The sequence below is a fragment of the Poecilia mexicana genome, unplaced genomic scaffold (assembly GCF_051168715.1).
Source record: "Poecilia mexicana isolate PSO_F unplaced genomic scaffold, ASM5116871v1 scaffold_14, whole genome shotgun sequence".
Lineage (NCBI taxonomy): Eukaryota > Metazoa > Chordata > Actinopteri > Cyprinodontiformes > Poeciliidae > Poecilia > Poecilia mexicana.
The window spans coordinates 11,553,802-11,581,343 of NW_028263383.1; the positions used below are offsets into that span (position 1 = coordinate 11,553,802).

A 27,542-nucleotide genomic window follows, 5' to 3' on the forward strand; every position below is an offset into this window, starting at 1 on the left:
CCACAAGTCACCTTACCCAGACACTATACTCCTGCAGTCGACGATGCTTCAGTCACTAACAGGCAAATACACATCTTCTGTGATGCGTCGGAGCAAGTTTATGGGTCAGTTGCATACCTCAGGACTGAGGATAGCCAGGGTCAAATCCACCTATCCTTCCTCCTAGCCCGCTCACGAGTAGCCCCCAGGCGACAACTGTCTATACCTCGGTTGGAGCTTTCTGCAGCCTTAACAGGAGCTCAGCTAGCTAAGCTGTTAAGTGCAGAGCTCACCCTGAGGCTCGACACTACCACCTTGTGGACAGATTCCACCACTGTGTTAAGATGGATACTATCGGACTCATGTCGCTACAAAGTATTTGTGGGCACCCGCGTGGCTGAGATTCAAGACCTAACAGATTTACAGTCTTGGCGTTATGTGGATTCAGCCAGCAATCCAGCTGACGACATCACCCGGGGTAAGACCTTACAGGAGTTGTCTGAGCTGACCAGATGGAACCAAGGACCATCTTTCCTACTTCAGGCCTCAGACTACTGGCCTACTAATCCAGCAATCCCACTCGAAGAGGAATCCTCAGAACTACGGAAATCCGTATTTTGTGGTGTAACTTCGACCACCACATTCTCAAGCCCAGAATCTGAGACCTACAAAGACTGGCAGGAACTGCTTGAATCCACTGCACAGAACCTACAAGCTGCAGTCGGGAAGGATGTGAGTTTGAGTGCTGAAGACTATCGCAAAGCAGAGAGGCACATTATGGCTAAGATACAACATGATAGCTTTCCTGATGAGATCAGACTTCTTAAACTGGGGAAGCCGGTTGCCACCAACAGTAGGTTACGTGCCTTAGCACCCCAGTTGGATGAAGCAGGAGAAATCAGGGTGGGTGGTCGACTGAGACAGGCGAAGGATCTTGAATTAGGAGCAGTACATCCCATAGTTCTAGATCCAAACCATCCATTCACCAGACTTCTGATACAGGACTACGATCGACGTCTATGCCATCCTGGTCCTGAGCGACTGTTTGCTGACATTCGTCGAAACTTTTGGATACTGCGAGGCAGAGAAGCAGTTCGACGTCATCAGTCCAAGTGCTCAAATTGCAGACGTTGGAAGTCCAAGCCTACTATCCCTCAAATGGCTGACTTACCAGCTGCTCGTCTCCGCCTCTATAAGCCTGTTTTCTACTCTACAGGGACAGACTGTTTCGGACCATTCCATGTCAAAATTGGACGGCGTAACGAGAAAAGATGGGGCATCATATTTAAGTGTTTAACAACCAGGGCTGTCCACCTTGACATCCTCACCCATCTTGATGTTGACTCCTTCCTCATGGCCTTACGGAGATTCATAGCCCGTCGGGGTACACCTTCGGAAATTCTCTCAGATCAGGGGACCAATTTCCGTGGGGCGGAACGAGAGCTACAACAGGCCATAGCAAAGATGTCTCCGGACCTGCAGCAGTCCCTTGCCAAACAAAGGATTGTTTTCAAGTTCAACCCTCCTGGTGCCCCTCATTTTGGTGGAGTGTGGGAAAGAGAAATACGTTCTGTTAAAACTGCTTTGTATGCCACCGTCGGGGCCCAACCATTGCCAGAAGAGGTGCTTAGGACAGTCCTTGTTGAAGTGGAGGGAATCTTGAACTCAAAACCCTTAGGTTATGTATCCTCCAGTGTTGCAGACCCTGACCCTGTAACACCAAATCATCTGTTGATGGGGCGGCCGGATGGGTCGCTGCCCCAGGTTGCGTACCCTGCAACTGAACTTCCCAGCAAACGCCGCTGGCGGCATTCACAAGCTTTGGCAGACCATTTTTGGTCCAGATTTATTAGGGAATACCTTCCCAATCTACAAGTCAGGCAGAAATGGCAGACTTCTCAAGCTGACCTAGTTCAGGATACGGTGGTCATGCTCATGGATCCTCAACTTCCCAGAGCACTTTGGCCAGTCGGACGAGTGACCAAGTTGCATCCAAGTGCTGACGGCCGCATCAGGTCTGCAGATGTTCGAGTGAAGGACCGAATCTACACCCGACCAGTGGCGAGGATGATTGTTCTTCCTGCAGTTCCTGAGGATTCCAACAGCCACGGTTCATCATTAGAGACTTAAATTGTCGCCTTTGTTTAGAAACAAATGTACTTTATACATTTGGGGGCGGCTGTTACAAAGGCTCGGGTGGAAATTGTTTGTGACCAGATTGGGCCAGGTGTTGGTTGGTTCGGCCTGGGTGGGGAAGGTGCGCCACCCAGTGGTGAGTTCTCTATAGCACTTTCAGCAGCGGTACAAAACCGTGTCTCTGAGAGTGGAGGCGTGCAGTTGGTGCCGACAGTTTCGGTTGGGGTAGATGTGCGTTCCTGACTTGTTGTAAGTGTGTTTTGTTATTAAATGTGTTAGGGTAGTTTATTTATCAGTTCCACCTATTCTGTAGGATGACGTTGTTCGTCGTGCCGTTGTTAGCATGCTACGCATGGTTAGCTTCTCACCTGCGAGTATATATTGCGTAGTATTTCAAGTATTTAGGCTTATTACTGTTTAATGTGTTCTGGTTAGTATCCGTACATGTTGATGTGCCTGTTTATTGTAACTTTTAAGTTACTTCACGTGTGTAGACCTCTTTAGCTGTCAGTTGTAGCATTTTATGAACATGTGGTCAGTTTGTGGCCAGCAGGTGTCACTGCTGCTACTTGTATTGGATACATGTGTAAGGTGTATTAATGTGGGCTTGTTTCTGTTAATCTAGACCACATCTCCAACTCCAAGCCACCTTCTGCTGCACATCTGCTGTAACGACGCAATAAAGAGAGATTGAAAACAAAGCCCATCTCCAGTTTGTTCTGATCGACACACAGTGGCGAGTGTAAATATCCCACCAGCTTCAACTTCAGAGTAGATCCTCAGCTACAATAACTACATGTAGAGCTCAAAGCTTTGTGTTTAATGTAAATTGACTCAAGTCATGATTTTTGGTATTTGATCTAGTTCTGTATTTAATTATTTTTCTGAAACAGAGCTCTACTACTTTAACATTTAGTGCTTAGTTTGTCCAAACCAACTAATGGTGAATAATCCACATCCTTTCACTGCATTTATATTTGCAAGATTAGTTGCACAGTAATTTTCTTGTTAGCTGTAGAGGAGCTGAACCTGCTTTCAGATCTGTGTCTGCATTGGTACATGAAATTTTGGTAAAATGCTTCCTGCAAATGAGCTGGTGACAGTGAAATTTATCAAACTTTTCTACTGTTCATGAAAGAGGTTACCTCTTGTGCTGTGGGAGAGAATCCTCCCAAAATAACTAACTGGATTATGAGTGTATTATTTCACTGCAAAAACATGTTTTAGCTGTTTTTAGTTGCCTTTTCTAAGTTATGACTGGTGGCATAACCAACTGTAGCGGTCTGTGTCTTATCCAGATTGTAAATATTTCTACTTTGTGTCAAAATTTTCCATGAAGCTGCCAACACTTTCAAACCTTATATACTCCATGGCAGGTGGATTTTAAAGGCTAAATGAACAAAACCATTAATAAAAAGATATTCTTTATTATTGTTCATGTTTCTCTTGCTGCTGAAGCTCCATGTTACTCCTGAGTTTCACCAAAAAAAATGTCCTACAAAACTTAAGTTACTCTGAATGATAACACAAGCCAACCTGCACCGCTCATGCTGAACAGCTGTCCAATAAAAACAAACTTTCATTGCAAACTTCACTCCTATATTTATTATTTTTAGCCCACATTTTGATTTAAAATAGTTTTTTTTATTTTCTAGAATGTTTTTGGATTAGAAGTAGTATTATTTTATAAGAGAGGCCTATAACATAAGTCCAGAAATTAGTTTTATATAGAAACTGTGTGATTAGGGTGATGGCTTGTGAGTGGAAACAAGATAAAAACTAGTCAGCAATAATTAAAAGGGTTTGATTGTTTTAATCACACTAAAAGTATTTCTACTGAATATTGTGATTGGTGTAAATTAATTTTGACATACCATTTTAAAAAAATAAAATGTAATTTACAGTTTTCAACTGATTCCTTTCAGACTAGCAAATATAGCTTGAGATGATTCCCTTTCGGTCTGATTGCACTGGCTGGAGGCGTTCCTCAGGGAGAGGTTCTTGACATCTTTTACCTGCCTTCTCATCCAGACACCCTGCTGCTCCTCACTTTAAATAATTCAATGTAATCTTCATCTAGTGTAGCCCTGCGCAGCATGTAATCCAAGTCTTTTCCTTCCTCAATATTTCATTGAAGTAGTAAAGGTAGCTTCACCACACCCATTAGGCAGGAAGCAGCTAACACAACATCTTCTTGCTTTTAATTTGGCATCAGAAACTTTATGGCTCCTTTTGGGTGATTGCTTAAACAGCTTTCCTGGTGCAAAATATCTAGTTCACTTCTGCAATGGGTGAGAACTGCCAAGCAAATTTCTTTACATGTACATCTAAAGGAATTGTAAAATCCCTTGTAATCAATCTTTTGCAGCAGCTTGGTCAGACAGGATGCTGGGATATGGCAGCGCTCCGTCTGAGAGCCTTACTGCTGGTTCAGCATTCAGGCCCGACTCTTTCCTGTGTGGGACGACGGGCACCAGCTCAGCCTAAAGTGCTAAAGCTGAAGACATAAAAATACTAGATTTAGATTTGATCTATTTATTTCTCATAAAGTAGATAATGGATATTAATCAACATGAATATGTCACATAAATATGGCAGGTTTAGCTAAAGAGGCTAATTTTCCACTAGCAAGTTGATGGAAGAGATTAAAGATAAAAACAAGTCACAAGCCTAAGAAAAAAATGTAAAAACTATTCATTAAAACATTTATTTGCAATTTACTATAACAAAACAAGTGTTTTTTTCCCCCACTGTGATTTAATTGTTCATCAGAATGACATAAAAAATAGAGATCCGTTCAGATTACATGGGAACTTTCAGATTTAAGATTTTAAAGTTGTCGTTTGTTCTGATTTGGCAGTCAAATGAAAAAGAGACCCACCTCCCACTGATGTGAGTCTTTGCCCTTTGTCTGAATGTCCGGCTGCCGTTTGGACAGGAGCGTTTTATTTGCATGCTAGTTCTTTGTCACTATGTGCAACCTAACATATGGCTGAGTATCATTTTCATGTAGTGAGGGAGAAGGTGAGCCTGTATTCAGTGTCAGAGATGGAGAGAGTGGTGAGAGAAAGGAGGCAGGAGGAGGGAGGGGTGTGGCAAGAGTGTGCAGCGTCTGTCGAGCTCAGAGTGGTGTGATACGGAAGCCAGCGAGGGCCAAGCTGATCCGAAGCGCTCCTTCGCTTGCTTGCCTCAGCTTAATCTAGCTGGTGCAGATTCGCAGGTAATCACCAGTCTGCAGAGCATGAAGTGATGTCCGCCTGTTTCCCTTTGAGACATCACACACATTTATGCACTTACACACACACCTACCAGGCACTCATTACACCTCAGCGGCTCCTGGACACCCCTGTAAGTCCTGCTGCTTAGACCACAGCCTCTTTAAAGCTTCTAGAAATCTTATTTGCTTGTCATCTTTTATACTTTGACTTGTTTTCCTTATTCAGAAATCCCTGCTGCTGCTGCTGCTTAATTTTCTGTTTGTTGTGTCATTGTTTTATTATTTCACTGCACATGAGATGATGGCAGTCACCAGCTGTGCTGCATCAATGAAGCAGAAGGATATGTGTGTGTTAGTGTGTGTGTATCTGGATGCTAGTGACTGACCTTCATAGAGATTGACAGGAACAAGTTGAGATCAGTGTTGCAGCAAAAGTAAATGGTGACAGAGCAGGGACTGAGTGTTAAAAAGGAAAAACACTGAGACAACACTGAGGCAAAGTAAAACCGTATATCAAAGATGAATTGCATTTTAAAGGAGAAAGCTGAGACACTTCTTTTAAGATGAATAATGTATAAATCGAGAACAGCAGTGAGGTTACTACTGGTCATCTGCCTTTGTGCTAATAGGCTGTAATCTCCCCACACTGGACTGTAATCATTGGTGGTGGATCTTGGATGAGGCGATGGGGCGGGACTAAAGGACGAGAAGTCGACTTCCCTTCCCTCTAAGCCTGATTCGCCGTAAGAAGTGTGTCTGACCCGTTCACCAGCGCTGAACCATTGTGAAATTTCTGATGTAGTTAGGGTGCTAAAAATGTTTTGCTAAGTCAAAACAACAAAAAGAGTGGATGTAAAAATAGCTGTACTCATTATTTTAAGCATCAGTTTCCGGTGCTCTGGCTTTAGACTGTGCTACAGAAACACTTTATGTTATAAAAATGAACAGCACAGCATACGAGTCATTCTACATGAAGATTTCTATCCTCTTTGAATGCAAACCCTTTATATTCTACCATTTTTTATCCCAAATTAACTGTGGCTGAATTTGTCCTTTTTTACGGTTTGATTCTGATCTTTGGCAGCTGTATTTTCCACTGTTTAAATCCACTCCTGTAGCCACATGTATGTATGGAAAGGTCAAATGTTTATTTTTGTTTACTCAGCTGTTCGTCCACAGCATGTGTGCTAAACGTTTGTGTTTAAAGTCTGCATCTGTTCGGTTTTTCAGCCAAACTTCCTCCTAACTGGAAATGTTGATGCCTACCTCTTGACATCTACTCAATATCAATCATAATTTATTAAATAAATCTGGCGTCTTGCTATATCGACAATACATTTATCATTAAATTTTAAAGTTGGCCAATCACAACCATTTTCCACTGTTGTCGTTCATTTAAATTGAACCCCATGTTTTTCCTAGCTGGCTGCATGTTTCAAGGATGTCTATGTCCTGATTCTGGTTTGTTTGGTGCTGAAGACCAGATTTTATTCAGTCGTGATAACTTCCTGGATCATTTTCTATATTTAAACATTTGGTATTGAGCAAGACAAAGTAATGCAAGAAGACTGCTGTTACTTCACTTTGCTTACTTTTTCCCATTTTGAGAAATTTAAATCCCATCTGTAGCAAAAAGGTGTATTTCTCTGCTTATCTCGCCATTTGTTTATGCATCTTTGTTGGTGTAATATGTCCACACAATGTCTGAGTGGATGGGATGTAGAAGTTTGATTATGATGCAAAAATTGCATCATAAAAATTGCCTCATAAGCAAAGACATTATTCTTTGCAGTTCTGCTGCGTTTGCAGTCTAAGTTATTTCCATCTATAAATCAACACTGATCAGCTTCCTTGTCTCTGTGGAAGAAAGGAATTTACACAGCATGACACTGCCACCACCATTATTTTATAAGGAGGGTCTGTTCAGGGGGATGTGCAGTGTCCATTTCTTACATTGTGTTCTCATCTGACCAAAACACCTTCCTCCTTATGTTTGATGTGTGGAAAACTGCTGAACTTCTTATGGCTTTTCTACTTGTTAATATTCTATAAAACCCAGATTTATGGGGAGTAAAGTTAATAATCTCAAAAGCCTGAGCTTTAATTTGTTGCATCTCCTCTTGATTTTTTTAAAAACTGCAAATCATATACAACATTTTTCATCTTCTTAATTTTTTGTGTCTTTTTAGGAGCAGAATATTTATTTTGACAAGTTTATTAAGTAGGTGCACATAAGACTGCATTAAAGCCTCTGAATGCTTTGGTCCGTATTACTAATAAATTAAATTAAAAGTAAAATTCTGGATGAATACTTTGTGTTGCACCTAATGTTTTCCATTTTAAATAAAACGTCATCTCAACATCCTTTTTAAATCTGCATCAAATGCATGAACTGTGATCAAGGGCCAACCAGAATCATTCAGAGGGCCGTAAATGGCCCCTGGACCTCACTTTGGACACTTTAGGACTAAAGCATGTCCATCTGCATTACAATAAGTGAACATATTTCCCCTCCTGTTATTTATCAATCAAATTTATCATGTTAAATTTGATTGAGAACAACTTCAGTCAGACTTCTCTGTTTGCATTTTTTTATATGAAGAATATCCCATCAGTTTTCAATTCTCTCAGGTTAATTTAATTTAATATCAGTGTTTGTGAAGAGTGTTTGTTCTAAGCTAATTTCCGGTGAACAGCAGTGACAGCTTGCCACGACATGTCTCACTGACTCTCAGTAGCCAAAGTCACCGGAGAAAGCAGCTTTTCAGCCACACAAGAATATGAGTGCAGGAGGGAAGGGGCTATAAATAAATGGCACTATTCAGGTTATAGTTTGCTTAATTTATGAGTGGAGCGCCTCGCCACATTTCCAGAGATGTGATCCCACTGGCTCTCAGCAAACTTTAAAGTTTTCATATGAGGACACAATGAAATTAAAGCCAGGTCTTAGGAATAAAATATTTAACTTTTTTTATTTTTAAAGCAAGGTCTTAAAGTTCTCCTCCTTTTGGAGGTCATTGATTTCACTGATGGGGATTCTGCAGGCCTGCTGTTACTTTGTCCCTCCAGCTGAAGCTACAGTCCTTGCAGAGGGCAGCAGGGACAGGTTTCAAGCCCTGCGTGTGGATGTATTTATTTGGATGTGTGTGTGTCACTGGGGTGCCTTATTGAGGTTACTGTGGGACAAAAATGGCTTTGAGATATTTCAAGAAACTACTTTGTTTATTCAAATTAATTATTTCCTGATTAAAGGCATTCTGTACATTTGGATGGCACATGAATTTTTATCTTGTCTCTTCGTGTTTTTCTGTTTCAGAGATTGAGATGTTATAATTGTTTCCTTTTATGATTTGTATCTCTGCTGTATCTTCTGGTGGGTTTTAACCTCTGATCCTTGCAGGATTTAGTTTCCTCATGAGATCTTCAGTTGTCCTTGGTCATTTCTGAGTCCCAGCTGAATGTGTTTAATTTTATTCCCTAAATTCTTGCATTTGTTGTATCATCACTTTGTTTAGTCAAAGGTTGTTTTGTTTATATTACCTTCATTTGAGTTCTTTTTGAGTTTGTTACCTGCATCTGGGTTGTCATTATATTCAACACGTGTATGTGTTATTATAAGAGACTTTGGCAAAGACTTTGGTTATGTCATAACAGATATAGTCTCAACCAATGGGCTCTTTGCACCTAAGGCGTTGACGTCACATCTCCAGGAGCTAATGCGGCTCACTTTTTTCCGCTTTCAGTTACCATGACTGGTAGAAAAGACTAAGTCGTATTTCAGATGCAAAAAAACAATACTATTAACATTGTTGTCTTCCTAATATAATGGGCTTTTAAGTTTTCGTTAATTTCCAAGCGATCCTGAATTAAGAAGATGGCTTGTAAATATCTGTCGCTACCAGCTAACGCCGCACAGCAAAGTTTGCAGCCTTCACTTCACTCCGGATCAGCCTAAAACTACCGGGGATACGGATGGTAAATAAAGGAGCCTCCCTGAGTTATTTCCATGGAATCACTTCTATATTCAGCCTGAAAGAGTTTATGGGAACGAGAGAGCAGACCAGAGCCAGACAGCCGAGCAACTGATCCGCCTGTACATCCTGCTGTAAACACCGTCCTATCTGAGCTCTTCACAAGAAACATGCAAAGGTAATAAAACGAAATAACACGGAGACATGAAGCAACACGGTCATATTTTTCTAAAAGCAACAACTTTGAACCTGAACAGCTGAACCAGATCTCTGACACCAGAGCTGCGCTACTGTCAAGCTATGAGGCTTGTTGAGCTCCGTCAGGCTTCGGAAGTAAAAAGTCCGAACCGTAACCGAACCCCGTTAGTCTGTGACACTAACGACAATAAACACACATAATATACTTGAAAATAAGATAAATACATTGTCCGTTAGAATGTTTAGATACTTAAATAGCACATTTTACAAGAACAATGTCCGAGAATATTGCCTACTAGCATAAGCTAACGTTAATGTTAGCCACAAAGTTTAAGTAAAACTCACCTTCGTGTCAGTGAATGTATAACGAGGCGAACATCTTAAAACCTTTCTCCAGCTGACTTGTTGGGGCTTCGGATCGATGTACAAACCTTGGCCAAGCCCTGCAAGCACCTAATGTAAATGATATTTGTATTGGATCGGAAACAATCGAGCCGCTTTACCCCGAACGCGGAAGCTGAGGTGCAAAGAGCCCATTAACTATCAAAGCGCCGCAGAGGCGGTGTCTTCCGGGCGCCATTGCTATGGCAGATGTCGTAAAGCACATGGTTGCTATGGTGATACAGTCGCTCGATGGCGTCGACGGAAGTGGAGGGAAAGCTTAGACCGGGAATCCACCTTGAACAACAATGCAGAGGATTTTAAAAATACTCGGTAAGCTTCTGTTCCTTGGTGTTTAATTAGTTTTCGTTGCCGTATTTTTCTGTTCTTTTTTATTGTTTTTCTGTTCATCAGCTGCTATGATTTATTCTTTGCTGATGATTAGTCACGAACGTTGCTCTGGTTAGCATAATGCTAAAACTACTCTGGATAAATGTTAATATTTACTTTTAAAGTTGTTTATTAATGAGTTTCTGCTGCTGTTAGGTTGATATCATAATGATTGTTGTGTCAAATGGACAAGGAGGAACTGTAGTCCTGTTTGCTGACTCAGATCCACCAACATTTATATCTGGAAAATGTTTCATCAGTTTGTCGGATAAATCCAGGGATTATGCTTGTAGTTTCAGTAGAACCTGGAATCTTTGGGGGTTAATAGTTTGTAGCCGTGATTATTTCATCGGTGTGTTTAGGTATATCTGCAAAGGTTTTTATTGTCAGGCTGTGCATCCACACAGATTCAACATTTTGAGAGACCAGAAACATTTTTGAAACGGGATTCAGAATGGATAATTCTCAGAATATCGATTCCACATGGCTTTACAAGCCTCACCTTTACTTTATTTTATTTTATTTTTTAAACTGTGACGTAAGCTCCATCTCTCTATCCGCATTCTCCTAATGAGAACAAACATGCCGCCATTCTTAAGTTTAAGAATTATTTAAATATTTTTTCTTCTTGTCTCAGTGCAGTTTGCATGCACGTCCAGTCAACAGTAGAGTTTATAAAACAATGGAGGGAAAGCAGAAATAATGAGGGCCAGTTAGAGGTCTGGATTGGCTGTGTGTCTCCTGCTGTTGTCAGGCTAATTCCAGGTAGGAATATGGGGAACACTGGCATGTCTGTTCTGGATTATTTGCAGATTTATATCCACACTGTGGGCTCTGCTTCAGGTTTTGTGACTTGTTTAGACAGGTAAAGGTATTGGGTGTCCAAAGAATGATCAGCAGATGTACATTTATTTGTGATGTACAAATAAATCTAGAGATTGGTGCCAGTCAGTCAGATTTTCCATTTTAAAAAGTGGATGTCTGATGTCTTGTGGATAAGTCCTTTTCACTGTGTCCAGTTTGAGATGAAGTATTTGTAAGCGTCTGTCTTTGTGTATAGAGATGCTTTTGTAACCACTCGTACTCTATTTTTTTCCGGCTATCTGCACAGTAGTGTCAGTGGGTTATAGTCTGTCTATATTTAGAGCAGGTCCATTTCTCTTCATCAGCTTCTCTCTTCAGACACGCCACTCCACTGTCCAATCCTTGTTTAACGCAAATAAATAATCTACATCTTGCAAGCTTTGTAATGCAGATTTAGCCAAGTTATTTATTTGGTAAGATAAGCTAAAACATTTTCACTCTCAAATTTAAAAGTGTTTGCCAGTTGGGATGACTATTCCCATTAAAAAAATGCAGAAATTAATAAATAATAGAGATGGGGAAAATAAATAAATAAAATAAAAATGTGACAGTAAATAAAAAAACATTCATTAGAAACAACAGATAATGTATAGGAAACTAAATAATGGTACTGTTAAAGGATATTAATTTATTTTCCACTGAATAATCAAATAAGTTGGAAACATTCTTATTCTTCATTTTTTGGACACAATATTTGATAAATGTAATTTTAAAAAAAAATACATTTATCACCTAAAACTATAACTTTATGAATTTATTTCACTTTATAGTACATGATATTTAGTTTCAGAAGGGTATAGAAACAAAATTTTAAAGGACTAGCTCATGTTTTCTTATGCATATCTTCACACTTTGTAGCTAACTCACTGTACTCAAGCTACTGGCTCAATTTTGCTTTGCAGCATAGTTGATATTTTATTCAAGGGATTGAACTTTAAACAATATTTAGACATTTTAGATCTACAGGCTGTAATACAATGTCCTCATCTCAAATGTTTTAGTTCACTCTGTATTCCAAACTCTTGAAACTGTGCCAGATTTTGGCTTCTTGTGACATTTTGTGGAACACATTCCAGCTGTAAGCACCGGGACGCTTTGTGTATTCGTCAGAACAGAACATTATTTAACCAGAATAAACTCTGGCACATAGCTTCTTCTCTGTCTTTACACATGTCAGCAAACTTTTGTGAAATTTACGTACTTAAGATGGGAACACAAGTTGGGAGAAAAAAAAATCCCTGACTCTTAAGGAGCTCTTAATCCCTATTATTCTTACAATAACTGCATACATAGAAAAAGTAACGACAAATATAAAGGGATTTCTTTCCAGCAGTGCTGTTATGGTAAACATGCATCTGGTCTTTATGGATCTGTTGTCAGACATATTAGAGGGTTGTTGTGGTTTTCCAGGCACTCGTGTTTTCTGTTACAACACAGACTCAACTGAATTAAACGGATGAATGCCCAGTGTGTGTTAGGCAAATTAAATTTGAGAAATCTACAGCTGAACACCTGAAGAGAAAACATGATGAGTTATTGCTACAACATACAACATAATGTTAGTCTGGTACCACGATCTGTGTATTTGGTAGCATAGAAGAAAGCTTGCTATTTTATTGTTTTAAAAATATGTTTTTCCTCTGATTTATGGCACTGTTATCAGTGGCATTTCTGTAAAGAAGACATTTCAGATGGTGATAAATCATAGCAGTGATGTTTCTAAATATTTATAACAATCATCATGCAATAGTCGGCAGAATTTTGTACAAATTTAGCAAGCTATCAAAATATGTATTTAGACTTTGCAGCTGTTTGATAAAAAGGATCTCAAACTTTTAAAATGCCATCAAAATTATTATTATTATTTTTACTACTAGGCCTGTCGCAATAAGCAATAAATCAATTAATTGCATGATAAATTAAAACATGCTCAATAATTTCCATTTGCATGATTTATTGTTTTTCTCTTTTCTCTCTTTCTACCAAAAATTGGATAAAAAAGTCTTCAGTCTAATGACTGAAGACTTTGGTCTCAACTAAACCTTTTTTAAAGGATAATTTTGTTTTCAGAGACTTCTTAATTCATTTGATTTGTTGTTTCTGTTTTGTCTGTTTATTTGGATATTTAAAATGTCTTCCAGTTCCAGTGTTAAATGTTCATTAGAATTTAAAGTCTATTGATATTTGATAATAATCACATTATCATTGTATTACTTGAAAATGGTCTCAAACAACAATATTATCGTTTATCACAATAACTTTTTGGACTATTTATTGTCCTGCAAAATGTGTTGTTATGATTCAGCTTCCCTTATATGTAGTAGTTGTAAAAAATAAAAGTAGCCTTTTGCCAAATATGTGAAAGAGGAAGCCAGCCAGCGCTTGCGTAGCTTTGGATATTTTTGTTATTTATCTGTAAAGTTTGAAGATAAGTGATACGGTGTGGCTTTCTGTATGTTGGAATGAAATAGGAAGTGACACTGATTGGCTGTACTATTTTCTCAGCAATGCATGTGTGATCAGGTGATATTATCTCTGACTCATTTCAAGGGGATGGAAGGAAACTGTTTAGTCATTGTTGGAAACTGACTCCCCCTTGGCTAAATTATTCATTTTGCAATCTGTGTGTGTTTCTCTGTACACGTGTATGTGGCAGAAACTGAACAATAAGAATGGTAGGTGTAGATATTACTGTAGTATTCATGAGTTGTTTTATGCAGTCAAATTAGAAATCTGTGGGAAGACCCCTTATTTAAGCATTTGCAACTATGATCTGTTGGCACAAAAGTCTGATTTTAGTGAATTAATTTAAGACAATGTCTGAAAATGTGTTTGAAACCGTGTGTGGGTTTAACTCAAACTGGTACGGAATAAGGTTGGGTGATTGGACGAATTTATTGACCATTAATCAATAGGCTGAGCCCTTCACCAATTGTTTTTTAAGAACATTTTCTTTATTTAAAAAAAAAAAAATACAAATCTTACACAAATTACTTTTAGAAGGTCCCCACTTATCGTACTTCCTGTCTGAGTCGTGACGCTTTTATTTTGAAGGGACAATTTCCTGTTTAACTGTTAGAGCGAAAGCAACTTCGCAAAAAGATGTAACGGAGCTTATAAAATGTATTTTATTAGCCGCCTTAATAGAGGCACAAGTTATGTTTCTGATGTAATAAGCACACGTTTTTAACATTGTGCGACTTAAACTGTGCTTTTTATTATTAGTTATTTTAAGTTGCAAACAAACTTTTAAGATTACTTTAAGTTGAGGATTTATTACCTAAAAATTCATCAGTAAATTACCATCCTTCATTGAATCCCCTCAAAACAATAAAACTTAAAACAACAGTAGTACTCAGAAACACAGTTAAGTAGCGCCTTCATAGATGATTACGAAATTGATAATAGGCTACCATCGTAATGTTAAAATAATAATAAAATTTAAATGCCAAAATAATCGGCGGTTAAAAAAGACCAAAAGAGAGTTAAGAAAACGGAATCATTGATAAATACATTGGCTCCAGGACTAGCTTAGCCTGGCTGGAACAGGCTAGCTGTACAGAATAAATCGTCATGGCAACTGCTTTTGTGAAATCTAGTCGAGACTTAATTCATCCCGAATATCTGAAAAATCCAGTCTTAATTCCGTTTTCTGGACTTGGGTCAATAATTTTACCAGGTGGTTCCGAAAATGAGCTCCGAAGGTGTGCTTATGGCCGGTAGGTATATTTTCCTGCCATTTGTGACGCCATTGGGAAACGTTTTTCCTGTATTTCTCTTTGAGAGATATTTACAACCAAGGTGCGCTGTCGCCATCTGAGGCTGTCCTTTTCGTTACCGTATTCCTGCTGGTGAAAAGCTTTTTTCTCAAGCTTTTTTGTCGGAGCTTGATGGAGTTACGTCTGGTGATTGCGGGGCGTAATCAACCAGAAGGTGAACATTTAAGTTTGTCATGATTGTCGTTTGCTGAAAATCGGTTGGGAGAATGTTAAATATCGCCCAAACATAGTAAGGAACTACCACTTCCTGGTCAACATTAAGTTTCAGTGCTTTGAAATTGATTTTTTTGTGTGTGCTTCTAAATTTTTACAGATAACAAGAAAGGGGCACTGGGGGGAAAATAGTACTTAATTGATTTGAGTTTTTTGGAAAATTGCTGCAGCTGAAATTATGTCTAGGTTTTGTATTTTCTACTAATTTTATAATTAATTTTATTATTATTTATGAAATTAATTAATTTGTTTCTGTTTGATCATCTACCCATGATGTTTTGGTTGTTGTAAACATGCGCTACAAATAAACTTTGACTTTTACTTAACTTAGTTATAACTTATAAATAACTTGTAATTTAACATATTTATAAGTTCTGAAGTAAAATATTGGTTACGAAGGAATTTCTTAAAGCTATGAGAATAACAAATTCTTATTTTGATTAGTACTGACAGCCCCCAAGCATCAGGCTGTCAAAATTTATTGAACACTTTACTTTTTCTACTGTTGCCACATGTGTGTATATAAATTAGATGTAAAGTGCCTTAAGATGACATTTACTGTCAATTTATGCAACATAATAAACTGTATTAATTAGAAAATTATTTTTAAACTTTTAGATTTGAACCTAACAAAAAAACACATTAAATATTTTTTTATTCTACAGATGGTTCAAAAGAATAAACTTATGCATTTTTTTGTAATCTTTATGTCGAGACGAACATTCAAAGAAACATATATTTGGCATTCAGGAGTAAGAACAATTTGCCACTTTTTTCACATGATTTATTTTGTGCTTATGCCAGCAGTCCACTGTCAGGTGTCAGTGGTTTTGTGTTTTAATCCCTTGTCTAGTTCTACTTCTTCTTTTTTCATGGCTCCAAAGAAATATACATTCATGTGTAGAAGCCTCATGTTTGGTTTTCCTGCTGCACATGCAAAAAATGATCAAAATGATGCAATCTAAGCTCCAAAAGCAGTTCAGTTTGTATTACAAACAATGTTTAAAATCTCTGATTCCTTTGCAGAATTGAGTTCCACCCTAATGGAGAAGATGCAGGTCCAGGAAATGATGAGTGGCCTGAGGATACCAGAGATGGACGAGCTGGGCCAGTTCTTTCACTCCCTGCCGACCTCCACCTTGGTGGGCATTGGCGCCCTGACAGCTGTGTTGGCGTACTGGTTTGCCACCAGGCCTCGACCCATCAAACCTCCCTGTAGTCTCCATCACCAGTCCGAGGAAGTGCCGGTGAGAGATCCCACAAATGTGGAATATAAATTAAACAGATAGAAAAGATCCAGAACATTCTTAAGGAAATGGGCTTGGAATGAAACATACAAGTAATTTTTAAACTAGAGGTGTCGATGTTAACTCGTTAATGAATGTGATTAATCAGAAATTTGAGGGGATTAATATTACATATTAACACAGAGGGTTAGCTAGTTCACAGCAGCTCGCTACGGAACGTTTTATGTCAGTTGCTTGTCTGGATAAGGACAAGCGACTGTCGTCTCATCACACAAATTCCCTAAGAAATGAATGGAGAGAAACATTCCTAAATTAAGGTTTAAAACAAAATGACTTCCATTAAAACTTCCTGGATATAAAACCCCATAATTTCTGGTATTTTAATTGTTTGAAGTGCGACAGAAGGCCAGCATAGAGAACCATTCTTCCAAGAATCAGAACTGTGTGCACATTTATATTTCAAGCTTACAAAGTTAGGCTTAGTGATTAACCTCAGCGCCAGAGTGCGTTTAATATGATTCATTTGTTTAATTGGTTAACATTTCCTAGTTTTTCTACTTCTGCCTTTTATTACAAAAATGTTTCACTGTTATCATGCTGCAAACTAGTAGTGTCATTCATTACCTTTCTCTGTAAACCCACATACCTGGGCTGTCTTGTTTTATGTCAAGAACTCCGGTTGAAATAATTCCACCCACTCTTGGTTCACCAAAACCAACATCTGTTCTTACACCGACACACCACAGACCTCTTACTGACAGAATTTCATCCTGATGGCAAAAACTGTCAACCTCACCTGTGGCTTCAAAGTGTTTTTCTTGTTCCTTTTGTTAAGGTGTTTGAAGCAGCAACAAGCCACAGAGTAACAGGCCGACAGGGCAGGGCAATTCTACGTTTCAGATGTTGAGTTTAAGGACGGTTGGAAGTTTCATAACCTCCCATCCTCTGCAGTCTTATCAATCTGAATGAGTCATTTAAGCATAAGATTTTTTTCTCTATTTGTTCCTCATGAGAATGATGTCTCAAAACGAATAAAGATGTGTCAGCAGTATGACTCTGGGTGTCACACACATCTCTGATAATATCAGGGGCTTTTTAAAGACGAAGACATCAATAAACTTAAAGAGGATCTAAGTTTAGTTTTATGTGTTTTTCTGCTTCTCCTCTTTCTGTCAGCATGAAGATGGAGGTCGAAGATCCATGATGGGCGACCCGACCAGGTTGCTCACTCATTACCATGACGACGCCAGGACCATGTATGAGGTCTTTCAGAGAGGCCTGCATATATCTGGTGGGTGTTATGCAACTCAAAGGGTACAGAAATGAATTCTGGGTACTCTCGTTATCCACATGGAAACCCTTCATCTTATTCAATGATGTAAACAGCAGAGCATTTATGTTTCTGTCTTTTTTAATGCCTTAAAGCGAATTAAGCTGACGTCAACAGATTAGCCATTAAACAAGTGATTTTTATCATTAATTTCCAACGTCACCAGATCTTTATCAGTGTGAGTCAGAAATTTTAATAGTGAAAATCAACGTTACGTCTCTGCAGGCCCAAAAAGAAAACACTGACTCACCAAAAATAATGTTTTATCTTCTGAAACAGATGCTGAGATTTGCTGGAAATGTTTTCTTTCTGGTCTAAATAAAAATAACAAAAACAGGCGATGCAGAGAAAAGCAAAATATTAGTTTGCTACATTTTATTTATTCACATTATTTTTATATAGCTCAGCAATTCCAGCACCTGGAAACGTGCAGCTTGAACATCTAAAGGTGGATGTCAGGGACTGCACATACAAGTTTAAAAAACATTTTAAAGTCATTTACAAAAAGGTTTAAATAATAAGTTGGTCCCAAAACAGAAGTCAACACAACAAACTTTAACTCATGTTATAACACAAAAAACTCGAACACAAGCTGGCCTGGCATGAGGAAAATTTATGCCCTGATCAGGTTGATACAGAAGGATTAATACCAACTAACAAAGACTTAACTGATAAATACGGGTCAGAATGGTGGTAATAAGAAACTTATAAACACGGGTCAGAGCCATCTGTCTAAAGTAGAAATAAAACTAAACAATAATAAAAGGCAAATTCCCAATCAGAGCGGTATGAGCCAGCTGGGGGTTTAAAGAGAACTGCTGCAGCTGAGGCACAATCTATAGATTGTTATCAAATTTCAAAGTATAGCAGGTTGAAAAATAAAGTTAGCTAAATATGTGCACTCCAAAGAGGCAGCTAAAGAGTCAGGCTAATAAACAATGACAAAGGTTAGGGTGAAAATGCAAACTAAAGTTTCTCGTGATCAACTATCTGTTTAGGAATTAAAAATAATCAGTAAATAAAAAATAATAATTACTGTTTGGCCACTTGGCTGCTGTTACAGTGGAATAAAAATATTTAATTTAATTTGTGTTTATTCCTCAGGCGATGGACCCTGCCTGGGCTCTCGACTCCCAAACCAGCCCTACAAATGGATGTCCTACAAAGAGGTGAACACTTCTGCAGCTGATGGGCTATAACATTTTTTTGATGGTATTAAATGATTTAAAATATGTTCAGACTGTCTGATGGGCTATAAAATGGGCTATCAAGTAGTTGTGACAGTCATTTGTAGCTTAAAGAGGGGGAATTACCTGGTGTGTCTTTCAGGATTCTTAAATTGAGGCCAAACATATTTTAGGTGTGACTAAGCCGAGTCAGTTACTAATGACTTAGTAACCAGATTAGTACCTGGTTTTACTGCTTTCACTCCCTGAATGTTGCTGTAAAGCCTCAGTGATGCTAGTGGTGAAAGGAGAGTTCAGTTCTTGGCTTGGCTTCAAGCTGCTGCAGACTTCACCTCCATAAAATATTTTAGTTTTGTTAAAAACATATATTACGTCTGCAGCCGCCTGGCTCCAGTCGGAGGAAGCAGAACCTGCCTACACACATTCTTCCTTCAATTTTTGTGCTGAAATAATGCAAAACAAAAGGTTTGAAAAGGTGCCATGAAGTTTCCTCCACATTTATTGACAACCCAATAATTAGACTTTTAAAAGCCTTAAAATACTCTCTGCATTTATTGTAGTAGCAGAAACTTTTTCACTTTGCTCCACTGAGTTTTCTTGTTGCCGTTTTATGACCAGATTAACACACATCTAGCTGACCTGACTGGGATGTTGTTCAGTCTTCCTGATTTTGAAGATTTGTGGAGAAAAATGGGTCTCAATGTGTATCATATTTTTATTTTTACTTCAGAGTAAAGCAAATTTTATAGAAATTGTTAAACGTGCTTCAAATACTGAAATTTGTTCTTCTTGGGACGGGACATTTTCTCACTGAAGACATTTTCTCAAATAAAGGATATATATATATATATATATATATATATATATATATATATATATATATATATATATATATATATATATATATATATATATGAAACTATTTTACTGTAACAAAACTAATTTATTTAAAAATCAGTTTCTGCACAGATATTGAGGTGCTATTTCTCATTTTATACAGATTTTTTGAGACTAAAAATCAAATCTAATTGCATAAAAGAAAATGAAGATTTCTTTTGAATAACACTGAATAAAGAAAATCTAATATCCAGTTTGTTTGTACCAGCTTACAGCTATTATTAAACTGGATATTTGTCTGTTTTAAAGAAATACGTTTTGTCTTTTTTAACCAGTTTTATTGAGTCAATCAGTGCAGCTGGAAAAATGGAAAAGAAATATGTTTTATTTGATTCCCAATTTATTTGAAATATTTAAATAGTCTGTAGATCCTTTTTCTTTTTTACCAGCAGTTGATTTTTCCTGTTTTGCCTTTGTGAAGTAAGGGACATATATTAAAGGGAATTTCACATGTGATCACTAAAGTTTCCTCAATTTCAGAAGTTAAAAATTAGTCTGGTTTCACATTTTTCTATGACTGCTGTAAGTATCCCACATGAATTGTTGTTTAAGTCAAAGCACAGCTGAAAACTTTCAGCATCTTGTTAAATACCCTCAGGAGATTATCTCATGTTTTATGAAGTCAGCAAAGTGGACATGATGATGACTTGAGGGAAGTTTGATTTAGAGAAAGAAAGTAGAAATCTAGAGTGAACATAAGAATTACGCCACCTCCAGCATTCATCTGTGACATCATGTTTCACAGGAGCATGGTGGGTGGAAATATATTTTCTTTCCCAGAAATTCCCAGAGCAGCAAAACAAATCCAGACTTGCCTGTGCTCACGTTTTGGAAGAAGCCGGTCTGGAATCAATAAGTAATTAATTCAAGATGGAAAATAGCTGGTGGGGTTTTGTCAGTGACATGTCTGATCTAATTTTGCTTTTACCGTAACACAAGCCTTTTTTTCAAAGTCATGGTTACTTTAGGACAGTCTATTTTTTTACATAACAGAATAAACCTTGCTGAGTACCACCATATTAAATAGCGGTTAATAAAGACGATATAATCCGTCACTTTTCAGGTTTCTGCCCGGGCCGAGCATCTGGGCTCAGGCCTTCTGCACCAGGGCTGCCAACCCAACCCCGACCAGTTCATTGGGGTGTTTGCACAGAACAGACCCGAGGTGAATTCTCCTCTATACTTTTATTTTTTATATCTTTTGCGAAGAATCTCCTTTGGTTTGTTGGGTTTAACTCTAAATGTTTTCTTTCAGTGGATCATCTCAGAGCTGGCTTGTTACACCTACTCCATGGTGGTGGTTCCCCTCTACGACACGCTTGGTGCAGACGCTATACGGTTCATCATTAACACTGGTAACAACACACACCCTTCACACCGGTGAAGGTGCTAAACCTGCTGAGTGTTTAGTTATCAAATTCTGCTATTTTTCCATCAGACGGTGAATGAAATAACTTAATGGGAATCTCACAGATACAATATAGGTTCAGATATTGAGACACCAACTGAAACCAAAGCAGGATTTAGACTGAGACATTTACACGCCATGGCAGCCATTACACATAAAACCTACCAGGTGATAACCTTTAAATCACAAAGGACTGAATAACCTGTTCATTTGATAAGATAAAATCCGATATGATCAAAGCATGTAGCAAAAGTTAAATATTTTTCCAACACAGAATTAAGTTTTGACTCTTGTAATATTTATAAGTAAAAAGGAGGTGTACCCTCTTGACTCTGTATTTTGTTCATATTTGTTATTCACAGCCTTCCAGTTTGATTTCATATATAGTATGTTGTGATGCATTAGGTTTGCTTTTGAAATCTAAAAGTCAGATTTAAATCAGTTTAGAAGCTGATAAAGATTTTTACTGTTAAAGTCATACAACTTAAATCAGCTGATTTAACTTTACACTCAATGCTCATATGCTCAATGAAAACACAACATGAACACAGTTACCACCACATTCCTGTCATTTTTTCTATTCAACAGTATCCTCACAACCCAGAGATTTTACCTCTACGTTGCTATAGATATACACCTATAGAAACTCTCAATTTACTAGTAGTTTCCAAGTTTATGTCCATTTAAGTTCACTGTTGTCTTGACTGGATGCCACAACTTAAAAGATTATCATAAACTGTAAACAAAGACGGAAGCAGTGAGATTGATTATTCAGACTTTTAAGAAAGACTTTTTTAGTGTTGCTCAAATTTAAAAACATAAGCATTGAGCTTCTGTGCTAAATCTTTGTAGCATCACGCTTCTGATCAATTACCAATCAATTCTGCATGTATTTCTTGTCCTTTTCTGTTTCTCATTTGGTTAAATTCACACAAGGCTTTGTTTGCACTTGTGTGCTTGTTTCGTTGTAGCTGACATCTCCACGGTAATCTGTGACAAAGTCGAAAAAGCTCAGGTTCTGTTGGTCAACGTGGAGCAAAAGAAAACACCAAAGCTGCGAAGAATCATTCTTATGGACGCCTTCGACTCTGAGCTCGAGACGCGTGGCAAAGCCTGTGGTGTCCATGTTCAGGCCCTGCAGGAAGTCGAGGTATGGCAAACAGGAAGTAGCTTTAAACTGAGGCTCTGCTATGAAAATTAGAGGCCTAGAACATTTTTGGTTCTTACAGGGAGATTCAACCAAGATAGAAAATTATCAGTGTTTGATTTACCCCTGTTCTAAAAACAGAAATCCTCTGGTGGTTTAGTGATACTTGATATTTATCTATTTATCAATTTTAGTGAATACTTCACAGGTTTGCCAAAAAACAAAATCAATCCTCCAGCTGCAGCTGATCCAGAATGCTGCTGCTGGCGTTCTCACTAAACCCAGGAAGATGGAGAACATCACCCAGTTCTACAGTTCTTCCACTGAGAGAACGGACTTTAAACTACTGCTGGTAGTTTATAAATCACTGAATGAAAGACTCAGCTGTGTCAACCTTCCAGACATCCCAGGTCTCGTGCTTTAAGTCTACTTTGCATCCCCAGTCAGAATCAAACACATTGGGAGGATTCAGGCTTTATGCTCCACTAATCTGGAACAAACTTCCAGAAAACTGCGAAAATGCTGAAATCCTGAATTACGTCAACTTGAGGCTAAAAACCATTTCCTTAAAGTTGCCTTTGATTAATAACTGGAACATAGATTCAATTATGGTGATAAATGTTGATGGTGACATTTGAGAAAATGTAATGTTTGTTTCTTGTTTGCTGGTTTATATTTTCATGTAAAGCACTTTGAATTCTCTGTTACTGAAATGTGCCTTGCTTTACTGTACTACAGGTAATATATTAACTCTTCATAATGTCTCAGTACAAAGGTCAAAATGTTTTTGTTTGTTTTTTTGACAAAGATCAAAACTCAAAAGCTGTCCCACAAAACAAAACAAAAAATAAACTTCAAAATGTGCAAGATTTTTGTGGCCAGGCGCCTTAACCTTATTTACTTTTTACGCATTTCAGCTTGGCAGAAATAGCTGATTGTCTTAAGTTTTTAATCACTCGTTTCAGAGAATATCAGAATATTCTCTTGTTTATGTTCTGAATTGAAACGTCTCATTTAATTCAGCTTAAATCCAAGTCGGTTTATTTATATTGAGTTGTTTCAGATCACTGAGGCTGGTCTAATGTAGATGTGATATGCTGGTGAAATAATAAGTTGTTGCAGCTTTTTAAGGTCACGAAAAAACTTAACAAACTGCTAATTTGAAAAGGGATAATGTTTGTAATCAGTTAAATTAACAGCAAAGCATCTGAGCATATGTAGTTTTAAGAAGCCCTGATGTTTTCAGTCTGTCATGTAACATCGTGGGCTGAGTAAACATTTGGATGCCTTCCCACAATAATGCCTGCAGCGAGATCATACCTTTTATAGTCGAGTTACAGTCAAAAGTCTTTAGAAAACACAGAGACAAAGATACATGCCAAGAGAGGCAGACAAAACAATCAGATGTTACGATTTCCTGCTGCTGGACATGAATAAACAGGATAAGCTTCTGCTTTGAGGGGTTTATCAGCACCATTCCTTGTGCTACAGAATCTGATGAATGCAGTTCTCTTACGTTTCCAGAACCGACCGAGTCAACAGACGCGTTGCCATGGTTGTGTGTTTATGGGAATTTGTCAGCTCTGTTCATTCCTAAGAGCTAAAACAATCCACTGGTTCAGATATAGCAGACAGGTCGAACTGGATGGAGTCAGAACATTTACATAACGTTTGACTCAAATTGCATTTTCATGTTTTCGTAAGAAAACCATATGTTCAGGTGACAATGAACCTCCAACTTCTTAAAAAATGCTTAGACAAAGGAGGCTTGCATGTTTGCTGACAATTTACCCACAAATGTTCGGCTCATAGCTACTAACAGAAGATAATAAAGTTACTAACAGAAGATAATAAAGTTACTAACAGAAGATAATAAAGTTACTAACAGAAGATAATAAAGTTACTAACAGAAGATAATAAAGTTACTAACAGAAGATAATAAAGTTACTATCAGAGTTATAGAATATTTTCTCTCACTTATAAACCTGACGTGAAGCCATCAGAGGAAACGACTCCAAAGCAGTGGGTTTCTGTTGTATTGCATAAATTTATGTTACTTTTGGCATATTTTTGTTTTGTGTAACCGTTTTTATTTATTTATTCTTTCCGACAGGCTCTGGGCAGGGAGCACTACAGAACACCTATAGTAAGTACAAATTGAAGGAGCTGCTAAACCTAACCATGTTATCAGGGTTTGTATGCATGTTGGTTTTCTTGGAGGTGAAGAAAAAAGGAAAATGTAACTTTGAGCGACTTGTATAATGTTTTATTTTACATTGTCCTGTATGATCTCCTTTAGATAATACTGATAGAAAGTCTGTAAAGTGTTTTGACAGCTGTTACACCTGCACAGGCAGGCTGTGTTGACAAGCGAACAATGAGCGGTTAACACCGAGGGTTAACCGGCCTCTACAGTTTTTGCTGCTGTTTTAAAATGAGACAAAAGGAAAAGCAATACATCCTGTGTATTCTCTCATAAATTTTTATCAATCTTGAACATGCAGACTGAATGTAAACAGTATAGTTTGCAAAAATGGAAACTGGACAATGTTTTACTTTTTTTTTTATCTCAACAGCCGCCGGCCCCTGATGATCTGTCTATTGTGTGTTTCACCAGTGGAACAACAGGTAATATGTGGTGCAGCATATGTTGTATGCCTTTTCTTTGCTATCCTAGGAGGATTTTCTGTATACAACTGTTGCTATTTTAGCAAAATAAGTATGTATGTACAGCGCCACCACTACTGATTACATATAAAAATTTGTGTAAAATCCAACTTTTAGTCAAGTTTATCTCTTCAGTACCAGAGACAGAAAAGTCATATTTCATTTCATTTAGTTATGAATGAAATGAAAAAAAGGATATTCTATCCTCTAAAAAGGATAGAATATCCTTTTTATGCCGTAAAGTGTTCTGCCCCTGAACTTGTCTTGGCAAACCAACAAGCTGGAAGATAAAACAGAAACATGAAAGTGTCCAAAAAGTGTCTGCAAATTTTTGTCCTTAAATAATTAGATTGGCTTATTGGCTCCAGTCGATTCCTGATCACTTACGTTGCTTTCTTCTGGGTGCTTTTGTGTTTATATCCAATTTTTTAAAAGTTTAGCCAAGTAAACTATTTTGTTTTTCTTTTCACAAAATAGCTAAAGCTCAGTCAGATAGGATAGGAAATGTCTGTGAAATTGAATTAGTTGGATTTAGATCAGGACTTTGACTGGGCCATTCTAGAATTAGAACTAATGAGTTAAGACTTAATTTTCCTTGGGGATCAATAAAGTATTTAAAATTTTGAATTGAATTTGAACAATATATTTTTATGTAAGCATTTACCTTCTGCTTCACAATTTGACATACTGTGTGTGTATCATCTAAAATCCAAATAAAATACATAAAAACATTGTATTTTCTTGAGTCAGAACAGAAATATTAATGTTTCTATTTTAAAAACACGGTAATATGTTAGTAACCTGGGGCGCTTATGACTGGTGTGGCATGGGACAGAGAGGAGGAAGCTGCCTGAGACGCCAGCTGCCCTTTGTTTTCTACTTGTTGACACTTTGCCACTTACTGAAAAGTTCATGTCACCAACCCTGCTGAACAGCAGGCTGTGTGCATAAATAAATGACAGAAGACAAAAGCGCATATTTGCATGATCACATGCAGTTTATGAAACATTTATATGGCGTCTGTTAAATTAAGTTTTCATTGTCGGTATCTTAGGTGGGGGTTTCCTGTGCCCTCAGGAGGTTTGAGAAACCGGAACACTGACTCAAATATTGCCATTTTTGTGCATTTACTTGACGGCAGTCCCAGCAACAGAACTCTGAAATAATGACAAAATAATAAGATTTAAAGAGAAGAGAATCCCCTACTTCACATGGTAACTGTAACACTGGCATTTACTGTAAATCCAGCTTGTTCACAGCAGCAGAATGAGATGGTAATGACAGCACGATTTGCCCTCCCTTTTTAGATAAAACGTGGACTCTGGATCAACCGCCTACATGTTTCATCATGTCAGACGGCGGGAAAATCATGTGAGAAAAAAAAGCGCTGTTGCTTTTTAGGGAGGTCTTGGCCCGCAGCAGCTCCTCCCGCTCAAACCAACAAAGAGGTCATTTGAGGACCCAGTGGTATCGGTTTACAACAGACTTTGACCACGCAAGCCTCCTCTGTTGTAAACGTCGCCATCTACTGGCATAAAGCTGCATCTGTCTCAGCCTTAAGTTTTGTTTTCCAGACATCATCCAGCGTTTCTCACGAATTCTATCCAGCTGTGTTGCGACATCGACTCTTTTCTTTGCAGGATTTTGCAAGTGGTTACAGCTGCAGGGCACAGCTTTAGGAAAGGGGAACCTTTTATTTAAAACTCTATGCTTTCTCGAACGTGAGTCAGGGGATGAACTGTGGGATTACAGAATTAGGAGCAAAGTTTTCTTTAAGAGGCAGTAAAAATTTCAGGAAGAAAGTTTGTGGCATTTTTCGACTATTTCCCTGCTAAAACAAATTTTAATGTGTCACTTAACTGTGAAGTGAAAAGAAGATAATACATGTTGGTTGCATTTCTGTATAAAATCTTAAAAGTGTGGCATGCATTTATTTTCAATCTCCTGAAATAAATTCCCCCAGAAACTTAAAATGAAGAGGAAACGATTAAATGAATGTAATCAAGTGAGCGCTGATCAGCTGCTCTGACCTTCAGGTGATATCAGTGGAAACATGGTTGCACTGTAGCATGTCTTCAGGTTGTTTCTGGGCTGCTGGTTGAATTCCCATCAATGATCATCTCTATCCATAAGAAGCTACATTGATATATGAAAATTTGGCTAGTCGCTTTTATATGTTATGTATTGTGGATAAAATTTTTCAATAATTTGCACAGTATTAATCTCACCAATGCTTTCTCCTGCTGCAGTAATCCATGCTTCTCAACATAGATAAAATGTCACATTTATTCAGTTTTATTACACTCCAGAGTATGATATCATAAAAATTCAACACCTGAAACTGGGCCCAGAAAGTCCCAGAAAAACAAGGTCAGTGTTTAGTTTCCACATCTTTGGAATGACTGTCATCCACCTGAATGGCTCAGAAACGTTTTACCTCGTATCACTTTTGCCTGGTGGCCACTACACATTGTGCTGCTAGTGAAATATTATAAGTTCAGATTACTGTAAAATGCTTTCTGACATGAAAT

General features: G+C 37.9%; 1 protein-coding gene and 1 long non-coding RNA gene across 4 annotated transcripts in view; both read left to right on the forward strand.

Moving 5' to 3' along the window:
• Positions 1-27,542, forward strand: part of acsl6 (acyl-CoA synthetase long chain family member 6) — a 47,280-nt gene that overhangs the window by 7,270 nt on the left and 12,468 nt on the right. For 2 of the 3 annotated variants that reach the window (XM_088012188.1, XM_014992334.2), the window contains 8 exons: positions 16,155-16,375; positions 17,552-17,666; positions 18,810-18,874; positions 20,853-20,954; positions 21,045-21,144; positions 22,169-22,347; positions 24,458-24,490; positions 24,921-24,972. In XM_088012188.1, coding sequence (XP_087868314.1) covers positions 16,155-16,375; positions 17,552-17,666; positions 18,810-18,874; positions 20,853-20,954; positions 21,045-21,144; positions 22,169-22,347; positions 24,458-24,490; positions 24,921-24,972 — 867 coding nt within the window. Of the gene's footprint in view, positions 1-10,106; positions 10,216-16,154; positions 16,376-17,551; positions 17,667-18,809; positions 18,875-20,852; positions 20,955-21,044; positions 21,145-22,168; positions 22,348-24,457; positions 24,491-24,920; positions 24,973-27,542 lie in introns of those variants that run through there. The other variant, XM_014992336.2, reaches the window with a different exon arrangement.
• Positions 1,881-2,816, forward strand: LOC148155476 (uncharacterized). Its single transcript, XR_015765182.1, has 2 exons — positions 1,881-2,364; positions 2,741-2,816. It is a non-coding gene; the product is annotated as an uncharacterized LOC148155476 (long non-coding RNA).